Source organism: Amia ocellicauda, chromosome 8, assembly GCF_036373705.1.
Source record: "Amia ocellicauda isolate fAmiCal2 chromosome 8, fAmiCal2.hap1, whole genome shotgun sequence".
NCBI lineage: Eukaryota > Metazoa > Chordata > Actinopteri > Amiiformes > Amiidae > Amia > Amia ocellicauda.
In genome coordinates, this window is record NC_089857.1 from 43,944,195 (window position 1) to 43,967,945 (window position 23,751).

The window sequence follows — 23,751 nt, forward strand, 5'->3', positions numbered from 1 at the left end:
GTGTGTGTGAGTGAGGGTGAGTGATTGTGAGTGTGTGTTCTACTTGGCTTGCGGTGGAGAGAAAGCACAGAATGGGCGTCTTATCCGGGACCTGGAACAGATGGTGCGCGGCCCCGTCCTGCGATGGCTTCTGGAGTGGAGTTAGTCCTGACTGGGTAGGTGGAGAGAAGTAACATTTCCCCCTTCAGTAATAACACAAATTAAAAACTATCACTTAAAATGAGCAGCACCTTCTTCAGCCTGGTCCTCTGGTAGTTCATCATCGCCTCCTCTCAGAATAAACGTATACAATGCCAATCTGTTACAGTTACAGCCCATCAAGTGTATCCTGTTTTTTAATTATTATTATTATTCGATGATAAAACGTTATTGTTATTCAATAGTAACATGCGATGGCCGGTGTGGCAACCGTGGCCCTCCAGCCACCATCATGGGCCACAGCGATTACTTACTGATCCTTAAAGACAGTCATTGGGTGATGGCAAGGGACCGGCTAATCGAAGGTGTACTATCAATTAACAGACCAAAAAAGCAAAACGACAAAATCAGTTTCTCTTCAAACTCCTCCCCTATCTCTGCTACCCCTCCACACCCGCCAGTAAGCAGCATCATCCAAATTCACAATGGCGTCCGGAAAAAAGAAGAGCGAGGTGGACAGTGAATGTTTTTCTGTTTTTGCACAACATAAAGGCAAATGTGTTGCATGAGAAACAAAGAGGAGCAGAAAGGATGCAAAAGAGTTTGAGGCTAATTTGTCTCAAAGCGCATGCCACAGACTATACCAATTGTCACAGAATAGTGTTTATGTAGTATACCATCTACAAAAAACTGCAGTATGCATGGATGTACTATATTAATGTGTAGTATTGTAGAAGTACCCGGATGGCTACGTTCGCCACAATATGCAGTATACACCCAGAGCTCACTACAATTAATACTGCATCCCATCATGTTATGTGAGGTCACATGACATATATAGTACACGAATCATTCATCTTCATACTGCGTGCTGTACTACTTACTAGTCAATCAGTATGTAGCTGCAGAATGTACTTATTCAGTATGTAGTAGGGTAGTATGCAGTTTTAAATACAGCCCATCATTGCACACTTCAATTTAGGGCATCATCCGGGTTTCCCTAATGTACTGAATCTGGCAATCTTCCTCAGTGTGAGCAGCTACTCAAAGCCCCGCAGTGTAGTACACAAGTATGCGACTAGAGACACACAATTGTATGACTACGTTGGTTAACACTGTGCATGTAGGGTCAGGCTACACTACACGGGGATTTCACTGGGTGTCTGCGCAGCGCTGTGTACTTCACGGTGTGATAATACACAGCGCTGCACCGCGCCGCTTTAACGGCTCAAACGTTTTTTCTCTCTCGCATAAGCAGCCGTTGGCCGGCGGGCTCTAGGACCCGGCGCCGCCGCGCTCTCCCCCGCCCGGGCTCCGCGGAGGCAGAGCCGCGCAGAGCCGCCACCCGCCCAGAGGAGCCGCCGCCCCCGGCGCTGAACCGCACACAGCCCGCCTGCCCGCCCCGGTCCTGCACACAGCCCGAGCAGCAGCCTGTCCCTGCCGGCGCACTGCTCCGCACCCCCAGTCTCCGCACCGACCGGCGCCGGGCGTCCTCCACACCTCCCCGAGAGAAGCAGCCAGGCTGGGCATCGCCTCGGCCCCGGGCACATCGCTGTCCGACCCACCCCCCGGGATGCTCAAAGTCACCGTGCCCTCCCCCCGGCCCGGAGCCGCGTCCGAGTACTGGATCGACGGCTCGAAGAAGGAGACGCTGGGCGATTACTACGAGCTGGAGTCCGAGCTGGGCAGGTGAGCGTCGCCCCGCACCGTGTGGCAGAGCAGCGGGTCCGTCCAGGCTGTGCATGCCTGGGTATCTGCGATAATAGCGGCAGATACACACCGTACTGTACATGCATGCTCTCTGCATATCTGTGTTTAATAGCGCCACACACACCGTACTGTACATGCATGCTCTCTGCATATCTGTGTTTAATAGCGCCACACACACCGTACTGTACATGCATGCTCTCTGCATATCTGTGTTTAATAGCGCCACACACACTGTACTGTACATGCATGCTCTCTGCATATCTGTGTTTAATAGCGCCACACACACCGTACTGTACATGCATGCCTGGATATCTGTGTTTAATAGCGCCACACACACCGTACTGTACATGCATGCTCTCTGCATATCTGTGTTTAATAGCGGTGCAGGAGGGGTAAATACTGCACATGCATGCTCCCTGGATCTCTGATTCCCAGTTTCACCTGCTGGTTTGTCTGGTATGAAGGACTGCTCTGTTAAATACACTGATGTGGATAAATACTGTACATGCATGCTCCCTGAATCGTTAGATAGCGGCAGTGAGTGCAGGGTGGGCAAATACTGTTCTGTACATGCATGCTTTATGAATATCTATTAACGGCAGGGGGTAAATACGCTTCTGTACATGCATGCACTCTGGATAGCTGTATTTAATAACGGCAGGGAGTGCAGATACATACTGTACTGTATATGCATGCTCCTGGATATCCCATTCCCTATTTCACCTGCTGGTTTGCCTGGTGTGTGACTTGACTCTTGTGGAGGACTGCTGTGCTGAACACACCGATAGACACACAGAGACAGGCTGTTGATCAGTCTCTCACATGCAGCCCTGCACACGTCTGTCAGCACTGCGCAGTTTGACTCGGAGACCACAGCTTCCTGAGCCGAGCGCGCAGCCCTGGATTGCGCTTTTCTTGATCGAAAGCAGCGCAGTTTTCATGTGCCCTTAGCACAGTGCAAGAAACCCACAGTGCAGCATCGAGGCTGTGTCCAGGTGCCACATCTCGCCTGCTCTGTGCTGAAGTGTTTTCCCACACGCATAGGTTTAGTGTATTTCTTCCTCCTCAGCGACAAAGACAATATTTATCTTCATAGATTGTCAGGAACTCCTAGAACTTCACTCATAAGTAGAACAATAAATAGTTACCTTAGTACCCCACCGCCCTGTACAACAGAAACAGACAAGCAGTGGAGCCAAACGTATACACAGCGCTATTTATTACAGTGCTTCCTCTCTTGTTGCCAGTGGGCTTGTCTTCAGTGTTCAGTGCTGATTAAATACCCTGTTGTTATGGCTGTTACTGGTGATTACTATGATTAAGAGAATTGTCTCACTGAAAGGGCATAGTGAATTACCCAGGGTTCCCACAGACAGAGACACACGACACCCACTCTGGTTCCCAGGTATTCATTCAACCGTTTAATATGAAGTCGATTAGTGGCGGGCTGTGAGCTGTAGCCGAACAGGCTTTTTCTTTGGAAGGGTGTCTACGAGAGATGGCATGATTATTGTTATTGTTATTATGACATAACAATTTGAAGATCAGGCAGATAAATCTGTCCTGAAGAGACCCCTTCTCCGCGTGTCTCGCTGTGCCTTGGCTCTCTGTTGGGTAATGATGTTTGCTCACAGGCACGGTTAGCACCAAAGCGCATGATCTCGGAGGTCCTCTCGGGTGATGCTGGGCTGTGTTTCTCCCGTCTGCGTCGTGGACCCGGTCTGGCTACTGTCGTGACGGACGCTGCGTGCCATCGCTGGCGCCTGGCGGCCGTGTTTCCCTGTGTCTCGCTCTGAAGCACATGAAACCTCAGTGAACATTTCCCCGCTGACAGACGCCGACGCTTGCTCTTGCTGTGCTGCAATCTCGCTGCAATGAGTGAAGTGCTGTAAAGGATAGCGGGGGGATGGGACCTCTCCCTATTAGCACGGTTTTTATTCTGCCAGTCCTCCTCTGAGCACTGTCTGTCGACGGGACGCCGGCTCTGTTGACCAGACAAACGACATGACATTTTCTGTGTGTTCCTGGGGGGATTGGGTAGTAACGGACGCCTCGCCTGCATGACGCTCCAAAATCACACTCCTGTAATGTGTCGAGAAAGAGGTTGGATTGCCAATGTATGAATTGAAATGAATGAATGTATCAGTGTTACAGTGTGGCTGTCCCAGAGTAACTGAAAAAACGGCATTGAAACAAACAAAACAAGATCAGCTACAGTCTACTTTGTGTGACGGCATAAAAGACTCTGTTAAGCCATGGGAGGGGCTGATGAAGCCGAAAAAGACGGGAAATGCATTAGCGAGACTGCCACAGTGTCCTTACCCGCCCCGCTGTCCCACAGGCCGCTCCAGCACACGGTGCGAAAGTGCTGGCTGGGTTCAGGCCAAGCGGAGTCGCGTAAATCTGATCCTGAGTGATTATGTTGTAGGGGGAATCCGCTCTCTGTCGCATGTTTGCATGTGGCCCGGCCTCAGATGGGGGGCGGCTCGTTGCGCACGCCACAGCTCTGCTCATTAGTGCGCCCCCCCCAGCTCTCATCTGATAGGAAAGCAGCTTGAAACGCTCGGCCTGCAGAAAACATCAATCAGAGCATTAGTGGTGTTTACTCTCCCTATGTAAATGAGCTGCTGTCAGTGGGATCAGGGGCAAACTTTGATCTGCGGACCTAAATCCTCCTCTTCTCTTGCAGTTTAGCTGTATCCATTCTTATAGCGATGTTGTCACCTTTTTGTGCGCTAATGCCTTTTACCTTTTTACGCTTCTCAGCAGACGGGTCCTGGAGGCTGTTCTTCTAAACTCTCACACTTGGTCTCATCAGCTTCACTGGCACCTCGGGGAAATAAAAGGGGTAGAAACGGTATTCGCTGTCTCCCGCAGCAGACTGTTAAATCATTAGCCTGATTGGATTGAACTGTGTGTTCTGGGCTTTGAGATGATTCCCAGGCGTCCCTGAATAAAGCAGGAGAAGCTCTGTGTTTCACCTGTAACTGCCGCCTCACTGAACGACCATTTCTCTACAGAATCGCACACAATGGCGGCTTCTTTTCTGTAGTGATTTTGAAATGCAGGCCACTCGATTGGACACTTTCTTATGATAACAAAAAATTGAAAAAGACAACATTTAAAAGCAGGCTAACAAACCATGGTCCACATTTAAAAATAAAGTCCAGACTCCTGGCCACTTGCTAGTGTATGGGTAGAAGGAAAAGCTGCCATCGTGGACTGGCATTGCATTGCGTTGTCTGACGTTTCTCTGGGATCTTTCCCCTCATGAACTGTACTCTTAATTAATTCAGAGTTCAGTCCCAGGTGGGGGGCACTGCTGTTGTACTCTTCAGTAAGGTGCTATACTCAGAATGCACCACTACAAACCCAGCTGTATAAATAGTGTCCAGTAAGAAATATAGTAATAATAACCACTTACGCACATCCGTAGGAGTTCAGTCGGTTGAATATGATAAAGATTGTCTTCTAGGTTCTCTGGGCCCCTGTGGAACTGCAGGCTTTGACAAACGACAGAAGTTCACAAATACGATCTTCAGTCCTGTGCTGTAAATAGCTGTCGCCGCTGTGGCTCACTAAGGGCAGATTACAGTATTATGCAATAACACACTGTTAATGATCTCTGTGGCTTCAGTGTATTTTGGTGCTGCACGTGCTTGTCTCGAATAGCTGCACAGAAGTGAGTGTTTGCCTTCCTCTGCTCAGCTGGCCTGATTAGATATTAGCTCGCACTTGACATCTTGTTCCGACAGCTCTTGGTTGCTATATGACAGCCGCTACAGCGAGTGTTGCACAAGCAGCCTTTTGTAAATAGCACCTTAAAGAAAACTAGTGCTGGAAACCCGCGTGCGAGTTCACTACAGACACTGTGAACAGATGTGAACGGCCTATTTTTAGAAGCATCTTTGTTCACATTGGGGTTATTTCTTGCCAGAGCAGAGATGGATTCATCTTGATTTGGAAATCAGTTTTTCTTGCGTCTCAGATGCAAAAATGGACTGAATTCATCCGTTTTGCTAACACACCAGCATTGACATCAGTTTTGTAGATTCCCGATGTTAATCAGCGAAGGGAATCTCAGTGTGGCACTAATCAGGTGAGATGAATACATAATTACAAAATTTTAGTCCCATTGCTCTAGTTTTAGCCAAGACCAAAGACCTTTGTTTGTGTGGCTGCTGCAGGCTGGGCTGAATGTGTCTGTCTCGGTGTGCGTTGTGAGACGGGAGGTGTGCGATATGCGCCTTACGCTCCTGCCACCATCGGTGTGTTCAGCCCAGCCGGTGATTGCTTTACTCAGCATTGCTGTATCGGCTCTCAGTTGAGCAGAGGGAGGAAAAGAAATCACAGAATTTTAAATAGGCGGCATGCAAATGAGGAAAAGCTAACAGAGGTTGTATAATTATCGTTATAATTAGGTCCAATTCCCCCCTCGATGACTGCTTATTATTCTCTGGATTCTGGATGAAATCTTTTATGTCTGTGGATCCGTTTTTTTTGTCATATCCTTGTGAGCAAGATTAAAACACACACACACTTGATTGTGACGTTGTTGTGATATTTTTGGAAGTGCACGGTGTATAGGAATACTTGTGTATTAATAGTGCAGGTAGCTGAACCAATTAGCACTTCCGCGGCCCGGGTATCATTCATGTGTATTCGTCCATTACACTTGAGTTTAAGATCCAGACACCTTTAAGATGTTGTGGTCTGTCTCAGAGCGTGATAAAACCTGTGCTTTTGTCGAGGATTAACCTGCATCAGACACTTTTGTAGTTTTAATTAATTAGTCTTCAGTATCAGGGCTGCTGTGACAGTGGAAGGTAACCGCTGGCACCAACAGGATTGACAGATGTTTGGGCCACTTTAAAGCTGCAGGGAAGCAGGAGAAAGTGCCACCTTATTGTGTTAAGCCTTCTCCGAGACCGGTTTACATTTTCTGAATGATGCAGTGGGGGTTGTCGCCATGTTTCAAGGTATAAAAGCAGACCTGCACTCATATCTCATGTCTCCGTTAGGAAACGCAGCTGCGGCTCTCGTAGGATATTTATAAAATAAAAATCGAATGACTTATGATCTCAGACATTTTTTCCACCACTAAAACAAGGACCGTAAAACTCACACCTCAGTATTATCTGCTCCAGTCCAGTTGCGTTGCTTTTTGAAGGGAATCCCTTCCTTCTATGAAATGCATGAATTCGTCAGCTCCCAGTCGATCCACTTTAAAAAGGTCGTCTCCCATGAAATATCTTAGATAACCTGCAAAACATTTGCCCCCAACACACTGCACTGTCACGTCTGCAGTGTTTTTATTCTCAAGTTCTTTCCTTAGTGACTTCGAGTGTCCACTCTGTCCCCCCCACCCGTATGTTATCTCTTGAAGAGGTTCTGGTTCCTTTATCAGAGCGATATGAAATGTCAGATCAAATAAAATACAATAAGACGTCCCCCAACGTCCTTCACCGTAATATTTGCGCCTCAGTCAAAGGGGGAAAAATATGTACGTATTTGGTAAATGACATCGAAATGGAAAAAGCATAAATCCGCATTGATACGAAGCATCTGGGCAGCCAGGCTTTCTCTCCTGAGATGTGCTCGGCATTGTGGGAGTTGTGCGACGACACAATCAGGGCCGCTAAGTGACAGCTGGAATCTCTCTTAATGCATTTGCACAATTAGCCAATGTTTCCACTGTTTTACTTTACTTGATTGATTATGCGACACGGCAGATACAGTGTGTGTGTGAGTGTGCGTGGGTGGGGGTGTGTGTGTGCATGTGTGTGTGGGGGGTGTGTGTCTCTGTGTGTGTGAGAGTCTGACTGGGTGTGTGGAAGACAGAGAGAGAGAGAGAGCGTGTGTGTGTGTCTGTATGTGTGTGAGAGTTTATGTGTGTTTGCCTTTGTGTGATTGTGACTGTGTCTGTGTGTGCGGAGTGTCTGTATATATGTGTGAGCGAGAGTGTATGTGTGAGCAAGAGAGAATGTATCTGTGTGTGTGTGTGTGTGTGTGTGATTGTGTGTGTGTGTGTGTGTGTGTGCGTGAGTGTGTGAGAGTGTGTGTGTGTGTGATTGTGTGTGTGTGTGTGCGTGCGTGTGTGTGTGTGTGAGAGAGAGAGAGTGTGTGAGTGAGTATGTGTGTGTGAGTGTGTGTGTGTGTGTGTCTGTCTGTGTGAGTGTGTGTGTGAGTGTGTCTGTATGTGTGAGTGTGTGTGTGTGTGTGTGTGTGTGAGAGTGTGTGTGTGTGTGTGTGTGTGAGAGAGAGAGAGTGTGTGTGAGTGAGTATGTGTGTGTGAGTGTGTCTGTATGTGTGTGTGTGTGTGTGTGTGTCTGTATGTGTGTGTGTGAGTGTGTGTGTGTGTGTGTCTGTATGTGTGTGTGTGTGTGTGTGTGTGAGTGAGTGTGTGAGTGTGTGTGTGTCTGTATGTGTGTGTGTGTGTGTGTGAGTGAGTGTGTGTGTGAGTGTGTGTCTGTATGTGTGTGTGTGAGTGTGTGTGTGAGTGTGTGTGTGTGTGAGAGTGTGTGAGAGTGTGTGAGTGTGTGTGAGTGTGTGTGTCTGTATGTGTGTGTGTGTGAGTGTGTGTGTCTGTATGTGTGTGTGTGAGAGTGTGTGTGTGAGTGTGTGTCTGTATGTGTGTGTGTGAGTGTGTGTGTCTGTATGTGTGTGTGTGTGAGTGTGTGTGTGTGTGTGTGTGTGTCTGTATGTGTGTGTGTGAGAGTGTGTGTGTGTGTGTGTGTGTGTGAGTGAGTGTGTGTCTGTGTGTGTGTGTGTGTGTGTGTGTGTGAGTGTGTGTGTGTGTGTGTGTGAGAGTGTGTGAGTGTGTGTGTGAGTGTGTGTGTGTGAGTGTGTGTGTGTGTGAGTGTGTGTGAGAGTGTGTGAGTGTGTGTGTGAGTGTGTGTGTGTGTGAGTGTGTGTGTGTCTGTATGTGTGAGTGTGTGTGTGAGTGTGAGTGTGTGTGTGAGTGTGTGTGTGAGAGTGTGTGAGTGTGTGTGTGTGTGTGAGAGTGTGTGTGTGTGTGTGTGTGTGAGAGTGTGTGAGTGTGTGTGTGTGTGTGTGTGTGTGAGAGTGTGTGAGTGTGTGTGAGTGTGTGTGTGTGAGTGTGTGTGTGAGAGTGTGTGAGTGTGTGTGTGTGTGTGTGTGTGTGTGTGAGAGTGTGTGAGTGTGTGTGTGTGTGTGTGTGTGTGTGTGTGTGTGTGTGTGTGAGAGTGTGTGAGTGTGTGTGTGTGTGTGTGAGAGTGTGTGAGTGTGTGTGTGTGAGAGTGTGTGAGTGTGTGTGTGTGTGTGTGAGAGTGTGTGAGTGTGTGTGTGTGTGTGTGTTGGATTATCTTCATGGCCCGTAATGAGTTGCAGGGACGCCAGATGAACAGAATCCAGACTCGCCGGCTCCTGATACAGAGGTAACCATGGAGACCGGAGGTTATTGATGAGGGGGCGGGGCCAGCAGCCGCATCAGGACCGATCACGGAGCGGAGGAAGTGGACTCTCGTGCCTTCAGTCAGTGTGCTGGAACTGGCCCATCTGAAGCCACGGGGCCGCATCGCGCCGCTCAATATTAACCCCTCGTGCCCTGGGCCTTCAAGTGTACATTTCATAGCAGCAGAGTTACTGATGATTTCCCTCGTAGATGCTATTAAAAATCCAAATATGATCGGTTTTGGCCGTGGACTTGACTCAGATGCACAACATTAATATAAACTAACAAATAATGTTTTACATAAAATTATGTTTCTGTTTTCAGTCTAAATGTGCTCAATCTTCACCTCAGATCATTTCCTCGGCCTCTGCTTCTGCCAAAGCCCAGGCTGTGATTCGCTCCGCTCTGTCCGGCACGAGGGGTTGGATCCAATACGGTACCACGCAAAGTTTCCACAACACTCGGACTGTGAACCGACATGTCTTACAAAATGCTGTGAAGAAGCTGGCGCTCACAGCACAGGCTGCCAGTGCAATCGGGCAAATGTTTGCAAAGTGTCAATAAGTTTATCTATTCCGCCTGGAAATAAAAGAAGCTCCTAATGCTTTGATTGGAGGGCATAAGCATATCTAATTGGAATACAGGACAAGCTAACAAACAAGCCGATCTCTCATGCAAACCCAAACTCTCTCCTGGTAACAGCAAGACAGGATGTAGAAAATGTACCGCAACCCCAGTGAACTAATTCCTGCACAGTAGTACTTGTGTTATTGCGTTATTGGTGATGTGTAATTTCATAACCTAAGGAAGGGGGCAAGCTGCTATAGTTTCCCTTAATTGCAATTATACAACTACCGACGGGTGACAAATTAAAGGAAGAATCTGAGTAAATGAGTTGAGGAACATAGCGAATGCAGAAGCCTCCAAACAGGTGTACTGGAGGATACAATTAAGCAATTAACATCCTCTCATGCTCTGTGGCATGTGTACAAATGCTGAGCAGGCTCGTGTTCTGGACAAGTGGGCGAGTGCATGTGTGGGACACCAAGACAACGGGACAGGCCTGACTGCTGGACCCCTACAGTGAGGGGGTCCGGAGGCTCTGTTATGCTGTGGGGGGCATTTTCCTGGCATGGTTTGGGTCTTGTCTCCTTAGAGGGAAGGGTCACTGCAAATCATGACACAGTTATTCTGAGTGATCACCTTTATCCTATGGTGACGCATTTCTATCCTGATGGGAGTGTCTCTTCCAGGATGACAATGCCCATCCACAGGGCACGAGGGTCACTGAATGGTGTGATGAGGATGAAAATGATGTGACTCATATGCTATGGCCTTCACAGTCACCAGATCTCAACCCAATTGAACACCTGTGGGAGATTCTGGACCGACGTGTTAGACAGCGCTCTCCACCACCATCATCAAAACCCCAAATGAGGGAATATCTTTTGGAAGAATGGTGTCCATCCCTCCAGTAGAGTCCAGAGACTCGTAGAAACTGTGCCAAGAGCATTGAAGCTGTTCTGGGGCTCGTGGTGCCCAAGACCTCACTGAGACACTTTGTGTTGGTTTTTCCTTTAATTTGTCACCCGTCTGTATCAGTGGGAAAGAAAAAACACTGTCTCTGGGACATTATGCTCGGTTAGTAAACACACACCTTACAGAAGAGTTTGTGCCGCAGTCAATACTCCATTAAGAGAATCTGTTCAAATGTTTGTTCATACTTACCCATCAGCAGGACCTGACAGGAAACGCCAATTCATCATCGATTGTGTTGTCAGATTATTGTTGCCAAACATGACTGGTTCTTCCTCTGATATCTGGAAATATGTGTGACCTTGTTTACGAACGTCAGGGGACGAGAATCAACCCGGATTATTATTAGTATTATTATTTAATATGACAAAATCTTATTCTTAACTCATGCAGATGCAGCAGCACGAACTTGACATTGCATTCCTTTCGAGTTTACGTGGGGAAAAAAAGGATATCACAAATTGAGAGTTTGTGAGCTGAGCGAAGCTAATTTCACGCTGAACTGCGATGATAAATTCCCCACGAGCGTAAAGGTTTCGTGCATCAGAGTGTGTGTCTGCACAGTAGCAAGCACTAGAAAGCAAATGCTGAACCGATACCTCTGACAGATAATGTTAGTATTGCTGTAGTCATTTCCACGGTGTCAGAACAGAGCCGTTTGAGGCGTTAACGACACGGCAGTTCTCCAGCTCTTGTCTGTGTGTGTGTGTGTGTGTGTGTCTGTGTCTGTTTTCTGCAGGAACGTCACCAGTTGATCCTGGGAGAAGTCCTTGGCTTGTACTTGTTACAGTTGGTTGGATGATGCCAGTTGAATTAAACGGTGACATTCAGGCACACCGTGTCATAAGACATTGCGAGTGCAATAAATCAGCATCGGCGTCAAGCTGGGAGCCGGTTCTAGTGCAATCTCTAATGCTGTGATAACGTTTGTCTGTGCATGCATGTTACAGGGGGACTCGGCAAGAATGCGCGTTGTGTCTCTCTGTTCTTGGACAGAAAAAATCCCAAAAGTGAGATTTTAGTAGCCAGTTTCGTGTGATTCATTCCAGACCCAATCTGAGACTCATAGCAGCCTGTTCTGCACATAAAACTCATCTATATCTGCCATATTTTCCATATCTATTAAACTCACTCTACACACAGAAGATGAAATGATGAAAATACACTCAAAGAAAAACAAGCTCCCCTCGTTTATTTTGTTTCTGGTTCAGGAAATCTGCCCTCAATATCTACAGAATCCCCCCGTTTTCCATACAAGTATTGCTTCTGCATCCATTTTCAGTTCTGGCGTTTTGATCTTCGTGGACAAAGAAATGGTCGCAATAACAGAGAGGAGACGGTTGCGTCCTCCTCTGCAGGGGAGCGCCGGCGTGGGACCAAGCCCTTTGATTCGTTGGTCCCTTTGTGGGAGAGCGACGCGTCGAACCCCCGAGCACGACACACTTATGACGCTCTCACCCGTCCGCGCTGCAGAGACGTCTCGGAGTCTGACACTTCAAAGTAGTTTGAGGCAGAGTGACTCTTTACACAAAATGGTATCTGAACGCTTTATTTAAATGCAGCATCTGCTAAGTGATGAATTAGGCCTGACAGACTGTTTACCTTGAGATCTCTCTGCCGCCACGGTGTTTATATATATTTTTATATGCTTTCTCTCAGGATTGTTCGTTGATTGTGAGCAGGATGGTTTGTCCTTACTTTACAATTGTGGGGGCAATGCATCTAGCCAGCAAATGTACCCGATGTTCTTTAAAAGACAAACTCGCTTTGGCAAACTGCCCACTAATGACGCCAATCCAGACTCTTCTCTTGCAGAATATTATTATTATTATATTATTATTATCGTACAGTAATTGTTGATGCCCGGTAGGTTGCTTGTGCTTTTCTAAATATTCGGGAGTTGCTCCGCATTGTGATGTTTTTTGACCGATAGCCAATCGATAGTCATTCTTAGGTTCGATATCCAATCAGCGTTAAGGATAGTAGTCTCCGGACAGGGATTTAATTCGGTGCATCAATTCACTGTACTATGTATTGGGGTCGTGGAAATGGAGGACCACATCAATAATCAATTCCTTTCATATTATTTGCACAACCCCAACAGAATAATCGGGTGAAATACAGAGCAGGGCTGTTTCTGAGTCGAAAATAAATACACATTCATTGGGCAGACGGCTGAAGGAAATATTTAAAAAGTAAAAGCTCAATGAAGCAGGAATGTGTTCAGGTGATTAGTTTAAATTACCAGTTAATTGCGCACCCCACATGTTCAGTCACAACACCTGAAAGTCTAAAGAATGATACTTATTAAACAAAATTAATTTCCAAATATCATTACATTTTTAATGAAGGGTGTTGATACAGTGGTCTTCAACTACAAAAGTATAAATTGTTGTCTTTAATTCATTATTTCGGTGATTTGGTCTAAAATAGAAAGCTGTAATTGGGAGATTAGAGGATGTTCTCTAAAAGAGTAAATCACGTCTGTGGCCAGCAGGAGAGATGAAGCATGGCCTCTCTATTCTTGTTTGCACTTCACTTCATCAGTATTAGAAGTGCGGATCGGGTTCACAAGCATCACTGCAGTTGTTCGGCGCAGCGGTCGGGTCTACTATTGAAATACTGCAGAAATTCCTCACTATACCGAGCGCCGTCCAGCCTCGTCGGCTCCTTTTTATCAGCGGCTGCAGGTGTACTTGTCCAAAACAGCCCTTCTTTAGAGGTAGTGAATCACCGATCCTGTGAAACCTGCTGTAAACGTCCCCCGCCGCTGTTAATGGCGTCGGGACAAAGAAGATATCGTGCCGTGGCCTTCGCAGAATCTGAAGTGCTTTTGAAACCGCTCAACTCTTCGCTCTCTTCGTTCTGCTCTCCCTCGTTCAACTGATTGTTGTTGCCACTCTCAGATGGGAGAGATTGAAAGCAAACGTACAGTGCGGATATCAATCAGTCAGTCTCTATTGAATATCGGGCCCCTGGCAAAGGAAAGTCTGCCCTTGCTTGGTGAGATCGGTCACGGAGGAATGGAGGAGACGACTGGGTTTCTCTCCCACGGTCTCCATACCTGGGAGGTCATCGGCCCCCGGTATTTCTAGTGTGGGTGACCATCAAATTTACTTCAGTTTGAGACTTCGTCAAGGTCACGATGCGCTCCAATCACCCTAGTGTACTTCATAATGACCCTGTGTGTCCCTCTGTGTGTCCCTCTGTGTCCCTCTATGAGTCTCTGTGTCCCTCCCTCTGTGTCCCTCTGTGAGTCTCTGTGTGTGTGTCTCTGTGTCCTTCTGTGCCTCTCTGTGCATCTGTGTGTGTGTGTCTCTTTGTGTATTTGTGTCCCTTTGTGTCTCTCTGTGTCTCGCTGTGTGTGTGTGTGTTCGTGTGTGTCGGGGGGGGGGGGTAGAACTCTGAACACTTTGTTTCCATCCTCTCGGGATTGCAGACGATGCCTCGGTCAAACAGGCAATTTGCAATCTAGTGTCGCTACACGATGCAGCTGGCAAGAGGAGTGTAATGATACCGGCTTCAACTCTGGTGTTTCCTGCATGGGTGGGACAGTGCTGGGGGCTCTTCTTCTTTCAGCACAACACGGTGGGATCATACCGACCGTAATGCAACTGCACTCTCGCGGCATTTTTAATTACAATTCTCGTCACCTCAGTGTCGCTCATTCGCTTAGTGTTTTTCTCACATGCGATGGATATGTTTCCACCTCTGAACCCAGTTTCTGTTCTGTCTGAGTGCCTTTTGATATTTCTGGGCTGCATTTGACAGCAAAAACCTCGATGAACATGATGTATAAGATTGGCTGTGGGATAAACGTAGGAGCATATGTGCCCGAGCCCACATATTAAGAATAATTTGAATAGCCCTTGACACTGTAGGCTCTGCATTTACATTTATTAAAAAAGCAGTGTCCCTATTTGGTGCAGAATGTTTGATGTTATTGAATGTTTTTATTTGTCTCTGTGTATGCAAATGTAAAGGCTGCTGTAAGCCTGTGGGCTGTCGTGCTGCCCTCGCTATCGAGAGTGCGGTGCCCGTTCTCCAGAATAATAGAGCGCATTAATATCCCAGCTTTCATCTCCCGTTCCCTGGTGATGTCACAAACGAGAGCCTCTTTGTGACACCCTGGCGTGTTAGTGGTGACACACAGGCAGACGGGAATGCACCGCCGATCTTGACACGAACAGAAGGCTTTCAGGAATGTTGTTCCTCTGTGGCTTTATGGATTTCTGTGTGTGTGTCGTGCTCTCTGGATCAATGCATGATTAGTCTGTGAATAGGGACAACACACAGGTTTCCGTTTGTCACTGGTTGCGTTAATCACACAATGCGACACGAGTCCTCCGGCGCTGACTGGGCCTTTGTGGATGGGAGCGTTTTCAATGGAAAACGTGGACAATGTATAGAAGTCGCCAGGCTGCCGGACGTCCGCATGGATCGTTTCCAAAGAGGGCTGACACCCGTTAATGAGCAAACGCGCCTAATTAGCAGGGGCTGAATCAATCACGTCTGACGAGGAGTTCAGCCGTGCCTGATGGCTGCAATATTACACAACGGCCGTCCGACCCTCCGGGGGTTGAGTGAGCAGGAAATCATGGCAATGTAATTTGCCTGTGATGTCATCAGTGGGATCGCAGTGTAATTTCCGGAAGGGAAGCTCTTGCATTTCATAATCCTCTCCCCAGATGTATTTTCGGCCTGCACTGTTCATCTATACATTAATCTTCCGTATGGCTGAATTGTCCTGAGTGATGTCGTCCGAGCAGCTGTGTAGCGCAGGCCGCGGATCTGGCAAATGCGTTTAACTGTCTCCGCGGCCGGGCTCTGTCTGTCAGCAGCAGAGACAGTTAAACGCATTTGCCAGACGCCACCGAAATCAGACTGAGCTCCTGGGCGGTCCGTGAATGTTCCCGTCTCCGGTAAAATGTCAGAAAATTACATTAGTTTGAAATGATTGCAATGTGATGTGTGTGCCAATGCTTACTAGTCTTAGTCACAGTGTTCCTGAAAAATCACTGGAGCATTAACAAAACCAGTACATGTGTGTCAAAGTGCCGCTAGTATTCATTCATATCTTGCTTGTGTAAACGTAATAAACAAAATATCTAAACAAAGGCCCTAGTCACAAATCTTTCCCCCTTCCATCCAATACACATTCAACCCCTCCAGGGTCTAACGAGTGTGAAGAGAGATTGTGGGCGGCCCAACTCAGGCACACAGCAACGTTTTTAAAGAGTAACGCACGCCGTTATAACCGCACACCTGGTTGGCTTGGCTGTATTGTGCTGTACTTCGCTTGGCTCTGTAACTTATTAACTCAGTTTTGGTGTTTGAAGGCCAATAACTTTGAAGAGCAGCAATAGTCCAGAGGATGTGATGGGGACACGGCTTGCCATCCCTTTAAAACCTGACTCGTGAATGCTGTAGAAAAAGGGGCCGGCTGGTAAACGGCCCAGCCTGGACTAAACGCATCACAGTGGCCTTTCCCAGCTGCCAGTTTGTTGTATCAAACATTTTGCGTGTCCTGTTCCCTTCCCTCTCAGTCACTGCAACAACCTGGCTGAGATGCAGTAATAAAAGAAGAAAGGCTTTCCCCAAAGCCTAAATTATTGGATCTAAATGGTAAAGGTCAAAGAGTTGAAGCCTGTCCACACAGCAGGTGGTTAACAAAACAGGATGCGGTATTGATTGAGATTTGGGTGTCGTTTCATTGTTTTAGCAGTAGGCCTCCGAAAATGATTTCTCTCGCCGCCTCCCACACACAGGTCTTAAACATAAGCCCCGCAGCCAGGCTTTGGCAACCACAGAGCTTTTTTTGAGGCCGGCACCTGTGCAATACAGCTCCACCACACTCCGGATTGCCGAAGGATTTCTGGTTTATTAATAGTCCTCTATGCAGAGCCTGATTTCTCACGGGACTGAAATTAATTAGATTTTTAGGTGACCGCTGCATCAAACTTCCGAAGTTTATTCCTCTGAGAAGTAGCTGTGATGGAGATCTGGTTCGGTCTTCTCCACGTGCAGGATGTCTGCGCTGGCAGTGTGAAATATCCAGAGCTTGTGTTGTTAAATCCAATGAGAGATGTTACAGAAAACGGTCTTAAATTAGAGAGCTTTTCCGGGATCAGCCGGGCTTCGTAAGGGTTTGTGGTGAGGGCTGTCAAACTCAAACTTCACATCTGTGGCGTGGAGGCCTGCCATGTCAACGTTACTCCCCTTACTTTATGAAAATGTTTTATATCTTAGATGTTAAATCTTTATAAAAATACAGTATAGACATGCCTGCGACCAACCCAGGCCAGAACCGTGTTCTGGAAGCGGTGTGTTCCCTCCGGCTCCAGCCGGTTAGGGAGGAAGCTGTCAGGCATGTGGGCTTTCCTCTGATGTGTATCGAATGCATAACATCTTTGGAGCCAGCTCCGTTTTGTTTAAAAGTGATCTGACGATTAACTCAACATGACAGGGAGATGGGTTTCCTCATCCGGAGAACTCAATCCTCAGTTCAGTCAATAGGCAATTGATCAAATGGCCAGAACTCAATTATGCAACCTGCGCAGCGGCCGAGGCACTTGCTAACAGCTGTATTAGGGAGCTATTATATGCCGGCAGGGTTTATAAAGAAGAAGAAGAAGAAAATCCCTATTTCTTAAATTACGATAATATATGCCCATCACTCGTTTGTGACGCTGTATTTGTGACAGTTGCCCGGGCGCAGCCACCCGCAGAGCAGCAGCTAAATTGAACGTAAAGCCAGCATCTGTTGTGGAGCATGTTACTATGTGACCTAAATACAAATGCACGGTGAGGAGGCTGACGCTACGGACTCCCGAGACATGGGAGTCAGAGACCTTCGGCACCTTCCACAGGGGAGAGTGAGAAACGAAAAGGACGAAGGGAAGAAAGGAGTGTATTTTCCACCCAGAGCAGATTTAATCGCAGAAGAGTCGCAGAAATCCAGAGACATTTTTTATTACAAGCAGCTGCAAGGAAGAGGTTCGAGAGGCAATCTGAAGAACAGTCTTAGAGAAGTTACAAACTACAGGCACTTTTATGCTGACCAGACAGGAGAGACAGATAACAGGCTCACATGTCTGTCCCGTGATGAGTGGAGGTTCGGTTTCTGCCTGACAACTGCTCAGGAAGATACATATATAGTCAAACCGGGGAGGATTAAGGCATATGTACAATGTATCAAGCCCAAATTGCTGGTGAAAACTGGTTCTTATCAGACTCTGTTCCTCTAGGTATCAGGGTTGAACTATAGCTCAGTACCGTAGCACAGTGAGACAGTGAGACAGTGACCTTGTTCACACAGACACACAGGGACAGAAATGCCATTCTTCAATCGCCGAGAGCACTCAGAGTAACACGCAGAACTGATTTAGCTTTGCGGCTAGAGCGCGCTTTTAATATTTGAGGAAACGGTTTGAGTTTTTTTTAAACACAAGCCTATAACAAAACTTGCATTTAACATCTGCCGTCGTGACAGAGTACATACACATTAACCCCTCGAATGTCTTCTCCGATTCCTCTCCGCACAGTAAGGCAGCTTCACCCGTTTCTCATCGCCGGGACTGTATTTGGCCTCGGTCTCAGCTACTTCCGGTTGGGATGATGCTGAGGAATTCTGACAGCCTCTCATTCCCGTGTGAGAGCCCGGACACGTTCCCGCAGAGAGGCGATCCTCAGTTTGTGTTTTCTATGACCGACAAGCGTGCGCGGCGCTGCAATCTCCCCGTAAGAGCGGCAGCAGAAATTCCCCCTCCCCGGCTGAGTCATCTGTGAAATTCAACCCAGTCTTATCTGAGGACGTTTCACTTTCTGTTCTCGGTCGCTGGGGTTTGATCGTTTAGCAGTGAGGCGGCGTGCCTAAAAGTTGTGGGGAGGTAATATAGCCTAGGGGGTAGTCTGTGTGTCAATAAGTCTCTTGTGTGTCCCCCCACGCCTTACCCAGACCACTGTGGTGGGGGTGCAGGGGCAAAACTGTCTCTTCAGAATCTGCGGGATCTTAAAGAGGTGGAATAATGGTGGTTTCATACTTTTTTAATTAAAAGACCTGAGAATTGCAGAGTGCCACAGTTCATATCTATATATTTACATTGCAAAGGAAATTAGGAAATAGCCTGGCTGGCCACAGGGGTGTGTTTGACGGAGATGCGCGGGCTCCAGCGAAAGGTACTAAACTGGAATGATTTCCCATTAATGGCCTCTCTAACAAGCATCTCGGGAATCCCTCTCCGTTTAAAACCGATCCACTGGCAGTGCGTGTTTCCTTTCTCTTGGCTTTGCGTAACATGAATATAATCACCTACGATTCGTGAGTAGAGTTTATTGGACCAGAGGGAGTTCAGTCCCTCAAAGGCTTTAATAATAAGATGAATAGCAGTAGTTCTTGTTTCTGACTTGTCTTCAGGACACATCTGGAAGTGGACCAGTTCTTTGAGATTTGCCTCGTCAAAACACCCGGTCTTTCAGGAGTGTTAACACAGAATAAAGTTGCCAAATACATATCTGACACTAAGACTTTGTATGGGCGAAAAGAGCCCCGTCTGTCATTAATAAATTAGAGTGGGTTTGCAGCTGTCTCTGGACCCTCGCTGGAGTCGTCTTTAATCTATTATTCATCCGCTTCCTTGTTAAGGCCCCTGTAACTCCGGCTCCAGCCAACAGGCCGATATCCCACTTAATAAGGGCAGAATGGGGCGGGAGATTACATCCACGGCGGCTCAGCACTCGCGATGCTGCAGATAGAGATTCAGGACCAGCCCTCGCTTTACTGCAGATCTGTCTGTTTTTTAATGCCTGGCAGCGGTCCAGTCACCAGGAACCCAGATCACAGCGAGAGAGACGTGCCGTTTCAGCAGGAGATCAGAGCGAGGAGCGCGGGGCCCACAGCCGCTCCTCCGCGCAGCTCCTCTCGACGCCCGCTGAATTTTAAATGCACGCATGAAAGCTGACTTGGGGGGGGGCTTGCTTCATTAATATACATTGTCCTTCAGTAGCTGTGGGTTCAGTGCTCTCTCAGATGTGGATATTTCTCTCGTTCCCTCTTCCCTCGATAATGAGACGCAGACGGAGACTGTCGAGACGCTGTTCCTGTGTTACCTTTGTGCGACTCGTCATTTAACCCCCCTGAAAATCAGCAGCTGCAGTTCACTCGGCTGAAACAAAACATGCTGTTATAGCACATTCGATCAGAGGTGTCTCTGCCACCTTCTCCAAGGCGTTGGTGTCATAATAAGAAAGTTAAATTTACTGTACGGCTTTGCAGGGCCACGGAAATGCTCCTGAACGTGTTCCCGACCTGCCAATCTGGTCCTACACCAGTGCGGAGCATCAGGTTTCTGAAGGTGTCCGTGAGTCGGGACTAAAACTGAACCAACCAAATGAAATGTTCATGTTCGAGTAAAGAGTCAGTTTCCACATCGAGCAGTGTGAATGCAACTGAATTATCTGAGGTTTATATAAGAACATAAGACAGTGTCCAGTCGAGAGGAGCCCATTCACCCCATGGTGCTCGTTTGGTGTCCATTAATAACTAAGTGATCAAGGATCCTATCCAGTCTGTTTTTGAATGTTCCCAAATTGTCTCTTCAGCCACATCACTGGGGAGTTTGTTCAGATTGTGACGCCTCTCTGTGTGAAGAAGTCTCTCCTGTTTTCTGTCTTGAATGCCTTGAAGCCCAATTTCCATTTGTGTCCCCGGGTGCGTGTGTCCCTGCTGATCTGGAAAAGCTCCTCTGGTTTGATGTGGTCGATGCCTTTCATGATTTTGAAGACTTGGATCAAGTCCCCACGTAGTCTCCTCTGTTCCAGGGTGAAAAGGTTCAGGTCCTCAGTCTCTCAGTAGGACTTTCCCTTCAGACCTGGAATAAGTCTGGTTGCTCTCCTCTGAACTGCCTCTAGAGCAGCGATATCTTTCTTGAAGTGTGGAGCCCAGAACTGTACAAACAGGGAAATTTGTCTGTGAAATGGTATTTCCAATTTCTGTTCATATAAATATCAACATTTTAAACCATTTTACCAGACAGCTATATTGCTCCCAGGTCCCCCTGACAGCTGTCGCGTCGCCTCCCGCACTGATGAACAGGGCTCTCGGCTTTATCATTGTGACTCACAGAGCAGGCGTCCATCGGGGGGGGGCTGAACCGTGTGCCGAGCGTCGGCGCACCCATCTGTGTCTGAAACGGCCCTCGCACTCAGGCCTGCGCTTGTATGAATCTCTGTCTCCTCATCCGCTCCACTGAACACCCTTGATGCATCTTCCGCCCCAGGAGTCAGACAGCTTCATACCGCCGGGCGAGACTGCGGGGATCTCAAACCGTCCGGCTTCGCTCAGTTTAGAAAAGAACTGGCCGGGGCCTCTGCCTTTAGTGGAATTATGTTGTGAAGTCACTACTGTAATAATCTCATTTGTGTGCGGGATGACCACACCGGCCACATCTACTGCAGAACCAGCATTTTATATCATCGATTGGCCAACTTAGTGTGAACATATTCACTAACAAAGATATATATGGAGTGCTTTCTGTTTTGCCTCATAGTAATTGGAAAACCGGCCTGTCTCTACACACTATAATGATAATTTAATCTAACTGCAACTCTTCTAGTTTTTGATAAACCATGAACCTTTAGGTCATTATTGGAGTTTTCAGCCCTTCATAAAAGTTGCACTAGTGATGTCATGTCTGTGGTTTTCAAAGTTGCACAGTTACTGTGGTGATCACTGGTCAACACCTCTTCATGTCGAAGAAAGTGTCAGAATTAAACTGTAAAGTAAAACTGAACAAGCGACCGGTGTGCCTCAAGGACAAGGCTAGGTGTTGCTCTTTATAGACAATTTGTTAAGTTGCACCAGCAGAGCAACATTGTTTTGTGCTCAATATGCAGTCCTGTTCGTCGTGTGTCAGGCCACCCCATTGATCAGTGAAACCATGTTCATTCCTCTGAAGATAAGCGGTGAAAATCGCTACATAAACTTCTCAGGATCATGTTTTTGACAATGATGCACATACTTAAGCAACAACAAAGCAACACAACTCACCCTGCATGTCAACCCATTGTATAAAACTGATGCTGCGTCTGGCATGATGTACACAGAAGGACATTGAAACAAAAATTGTACCTTGACTCTTCAGTCGGGGCGAGAAGACAGGATTAGCGATGCTGTGAGGCACGCGTTTGACCTTCATCCCTGTTCATTTCAACATCCCTTGCTGTGTGTTGGTGCCCAAGATGGCAGAGAGAGAGGGAGCCTTATCTTCTACATCACAGATTCTGCTGTACCTCACCGTCGTCCAGCAGGAAGAAGCGTTATGTTATTAGTGCTGTAGATTGAAGGCTATTTCCAGAGCCGTGTTGTTGAGACTGCAGTGGGGAATGTGTGGACGCCGTCATACTCTAACAAAAGCATACGAGTGTTGTTGTTGATGATACTTACTGGCTTAATCGCTGTAGGTTCAAAACGCATATCTGTCATGTTCCTTCCATGATCTTTTCCATTGGGATACAGTAATACACCGGCAAAACACCGATCCCAAACCTAGTACTCATTGATCATTCTCCACTGTGTGTTTTCAGGAGTCAGTTTTGTTTGACTAGGATACACAGCAGACAACATAGCAATCTGATCGCACACACTCTCACACACACACACACACTCTCACATACACACAGATATCCAACAATCGAGTGTTAGACATGTAATAAGATATGCAACTGGAAAGCAAAACACACGAGTCGAATGTAGATCCTCTGGTGTAAAGTAAGCTAAAAAGCTGGGGATGTAGACATTTTCAGGAAGAGAAGTCAGATTTGAAACGGCTATTCCCCAGCGCTGACGCACACCGCCCCGGAGACGTCGCCTCGCACAAACCGCTTTGTGTTGCAGCTTTCCTGACTGAATTGCTGCATTGTGTTCTGCTGAATAGCTGACAGAAATAAATGTCTTGAAGATGCGCGCTGCACAAAGCATGAGGGTGCCGAGATGCTGAAGCAGAGCAGGCCATCCTGGCTCTTCTATAAGCTCTTTAAGGGCCTCGGGCTTGAAATGTGTTTTTTTCTGTCTTAAGAGGCGGAAAGAAAAATAAAATAACCAAATATAAAGTCGAGATGTTCAAACAGTTTGTTTTTATGCTTTTAATGTAATTTCACAGTTGCTGTGGGTTGGACACTGTGGGTCACCTGTGTGTATGTTTGGCAATACGATGTTGGGATGATTGGATCTGGATTGTTGTCTTTGGCCAGAGCAAGATAAAACGAAAAAGAATCGGCCTTCAGATACAGAAAGGCTTTGTGTGATAGAAACATGCCAGCAATATGCTTGGCTGGTAATTTAGAAGGCACAATAACACGAAGGGAAAGTGAACGGACAATGTGGTGAAAGGACAGTGAATGACACCAGCAAGTCTGAACACGCTCGGACCGAGAGGGCATTGTGTTAAACCACGAGAATACAACAGAGAGCTATTTATACTTCTCCTGCCAGAGGTCTGGATGTACCCAACGGAGAACGGCTTTGGTTACCAGAACACCCGAGGCTATTTACGGCATCGTTTCCAAGACGCAGATCTGTTTGGTTTTACACAAACGGTGACAGCATCAGTTCTTCCCTTTCTCTTTCACTCTTTTAACTCGGTCACAGTTCAGATCAGCCTGTGGGGTCGTCCCCTCTGCGGTGGTTCCCAGCTCTGTGTCGCTTTCACAGACGCACGGCCTTTTAGCACCCGAGGTGAGGACCGCGGTGTGGCTGTACCCCGGTGGGCCCCGGCCGCTTGTCCTGCTTGAGGTGGACGTCGGTGCTGATGGGGGAAAATCAGCCTCCCTTGTGAAGGAGAGGGAATAACAGAGGGAATGTGTACATAAGGAAGTGAATGAGGGTGGCGATGAAGGCATAGTAACTGTTTTGATATTGTTTTGATATACGAGTGCACACCTGCATTTATGCGAGT

At 47.3% G+C, this 23,751-nt stretch overlaps 1 protein-coding gene and 1 long non-coding RNA gene across 3 annotated transcripts in view; one reads left to right on the forward strand and one right to left on the reverse strand.

The window, feature by feature from the left end:
• The first annotated feature begins 1,499 nt into the window (after positions 1–1,499).
• The window catches only part of camk4 (calcium/calmodulin-dependent protein kinase IV), a 56,589-nt gene continuing 34,337 nt past the window's right edge, over positions 1,500–23,751 (forward strand). The window contains exon 1 of the mRNA XM_066711592.1: positions 1,500–1,827. Within this exon, the coding sequence (XP_066567689.1) occupies positions 1,712–1,827 (116 nt within the window). The 5' untranslated portion in view covers positions 1,500–1,711. The remainder of the gene's footprint in view (positions 1,828–23,751) is intronic.
• LOC136755264 (uncharacterized) lies at positions 3,051–5,445 on the reverse strand. Of its 2 annotated transcripts, XR_010817657.1 has the most exons (4): positions 5,273–5,445; positions 4,598–4,678; positions 4,171–4,416; positions 3,051–3,832 (listed from the first exon to the last, which is right to left on the reverse strand). It is a non-coding gene; the product is annotated as an uncharacterized LOC136755264 (long non-coding RNA). The 2 variants fall into 2 exon arrangements; XR_010817656.1 differs by having other exon boundaries at positions 4,598–5,445.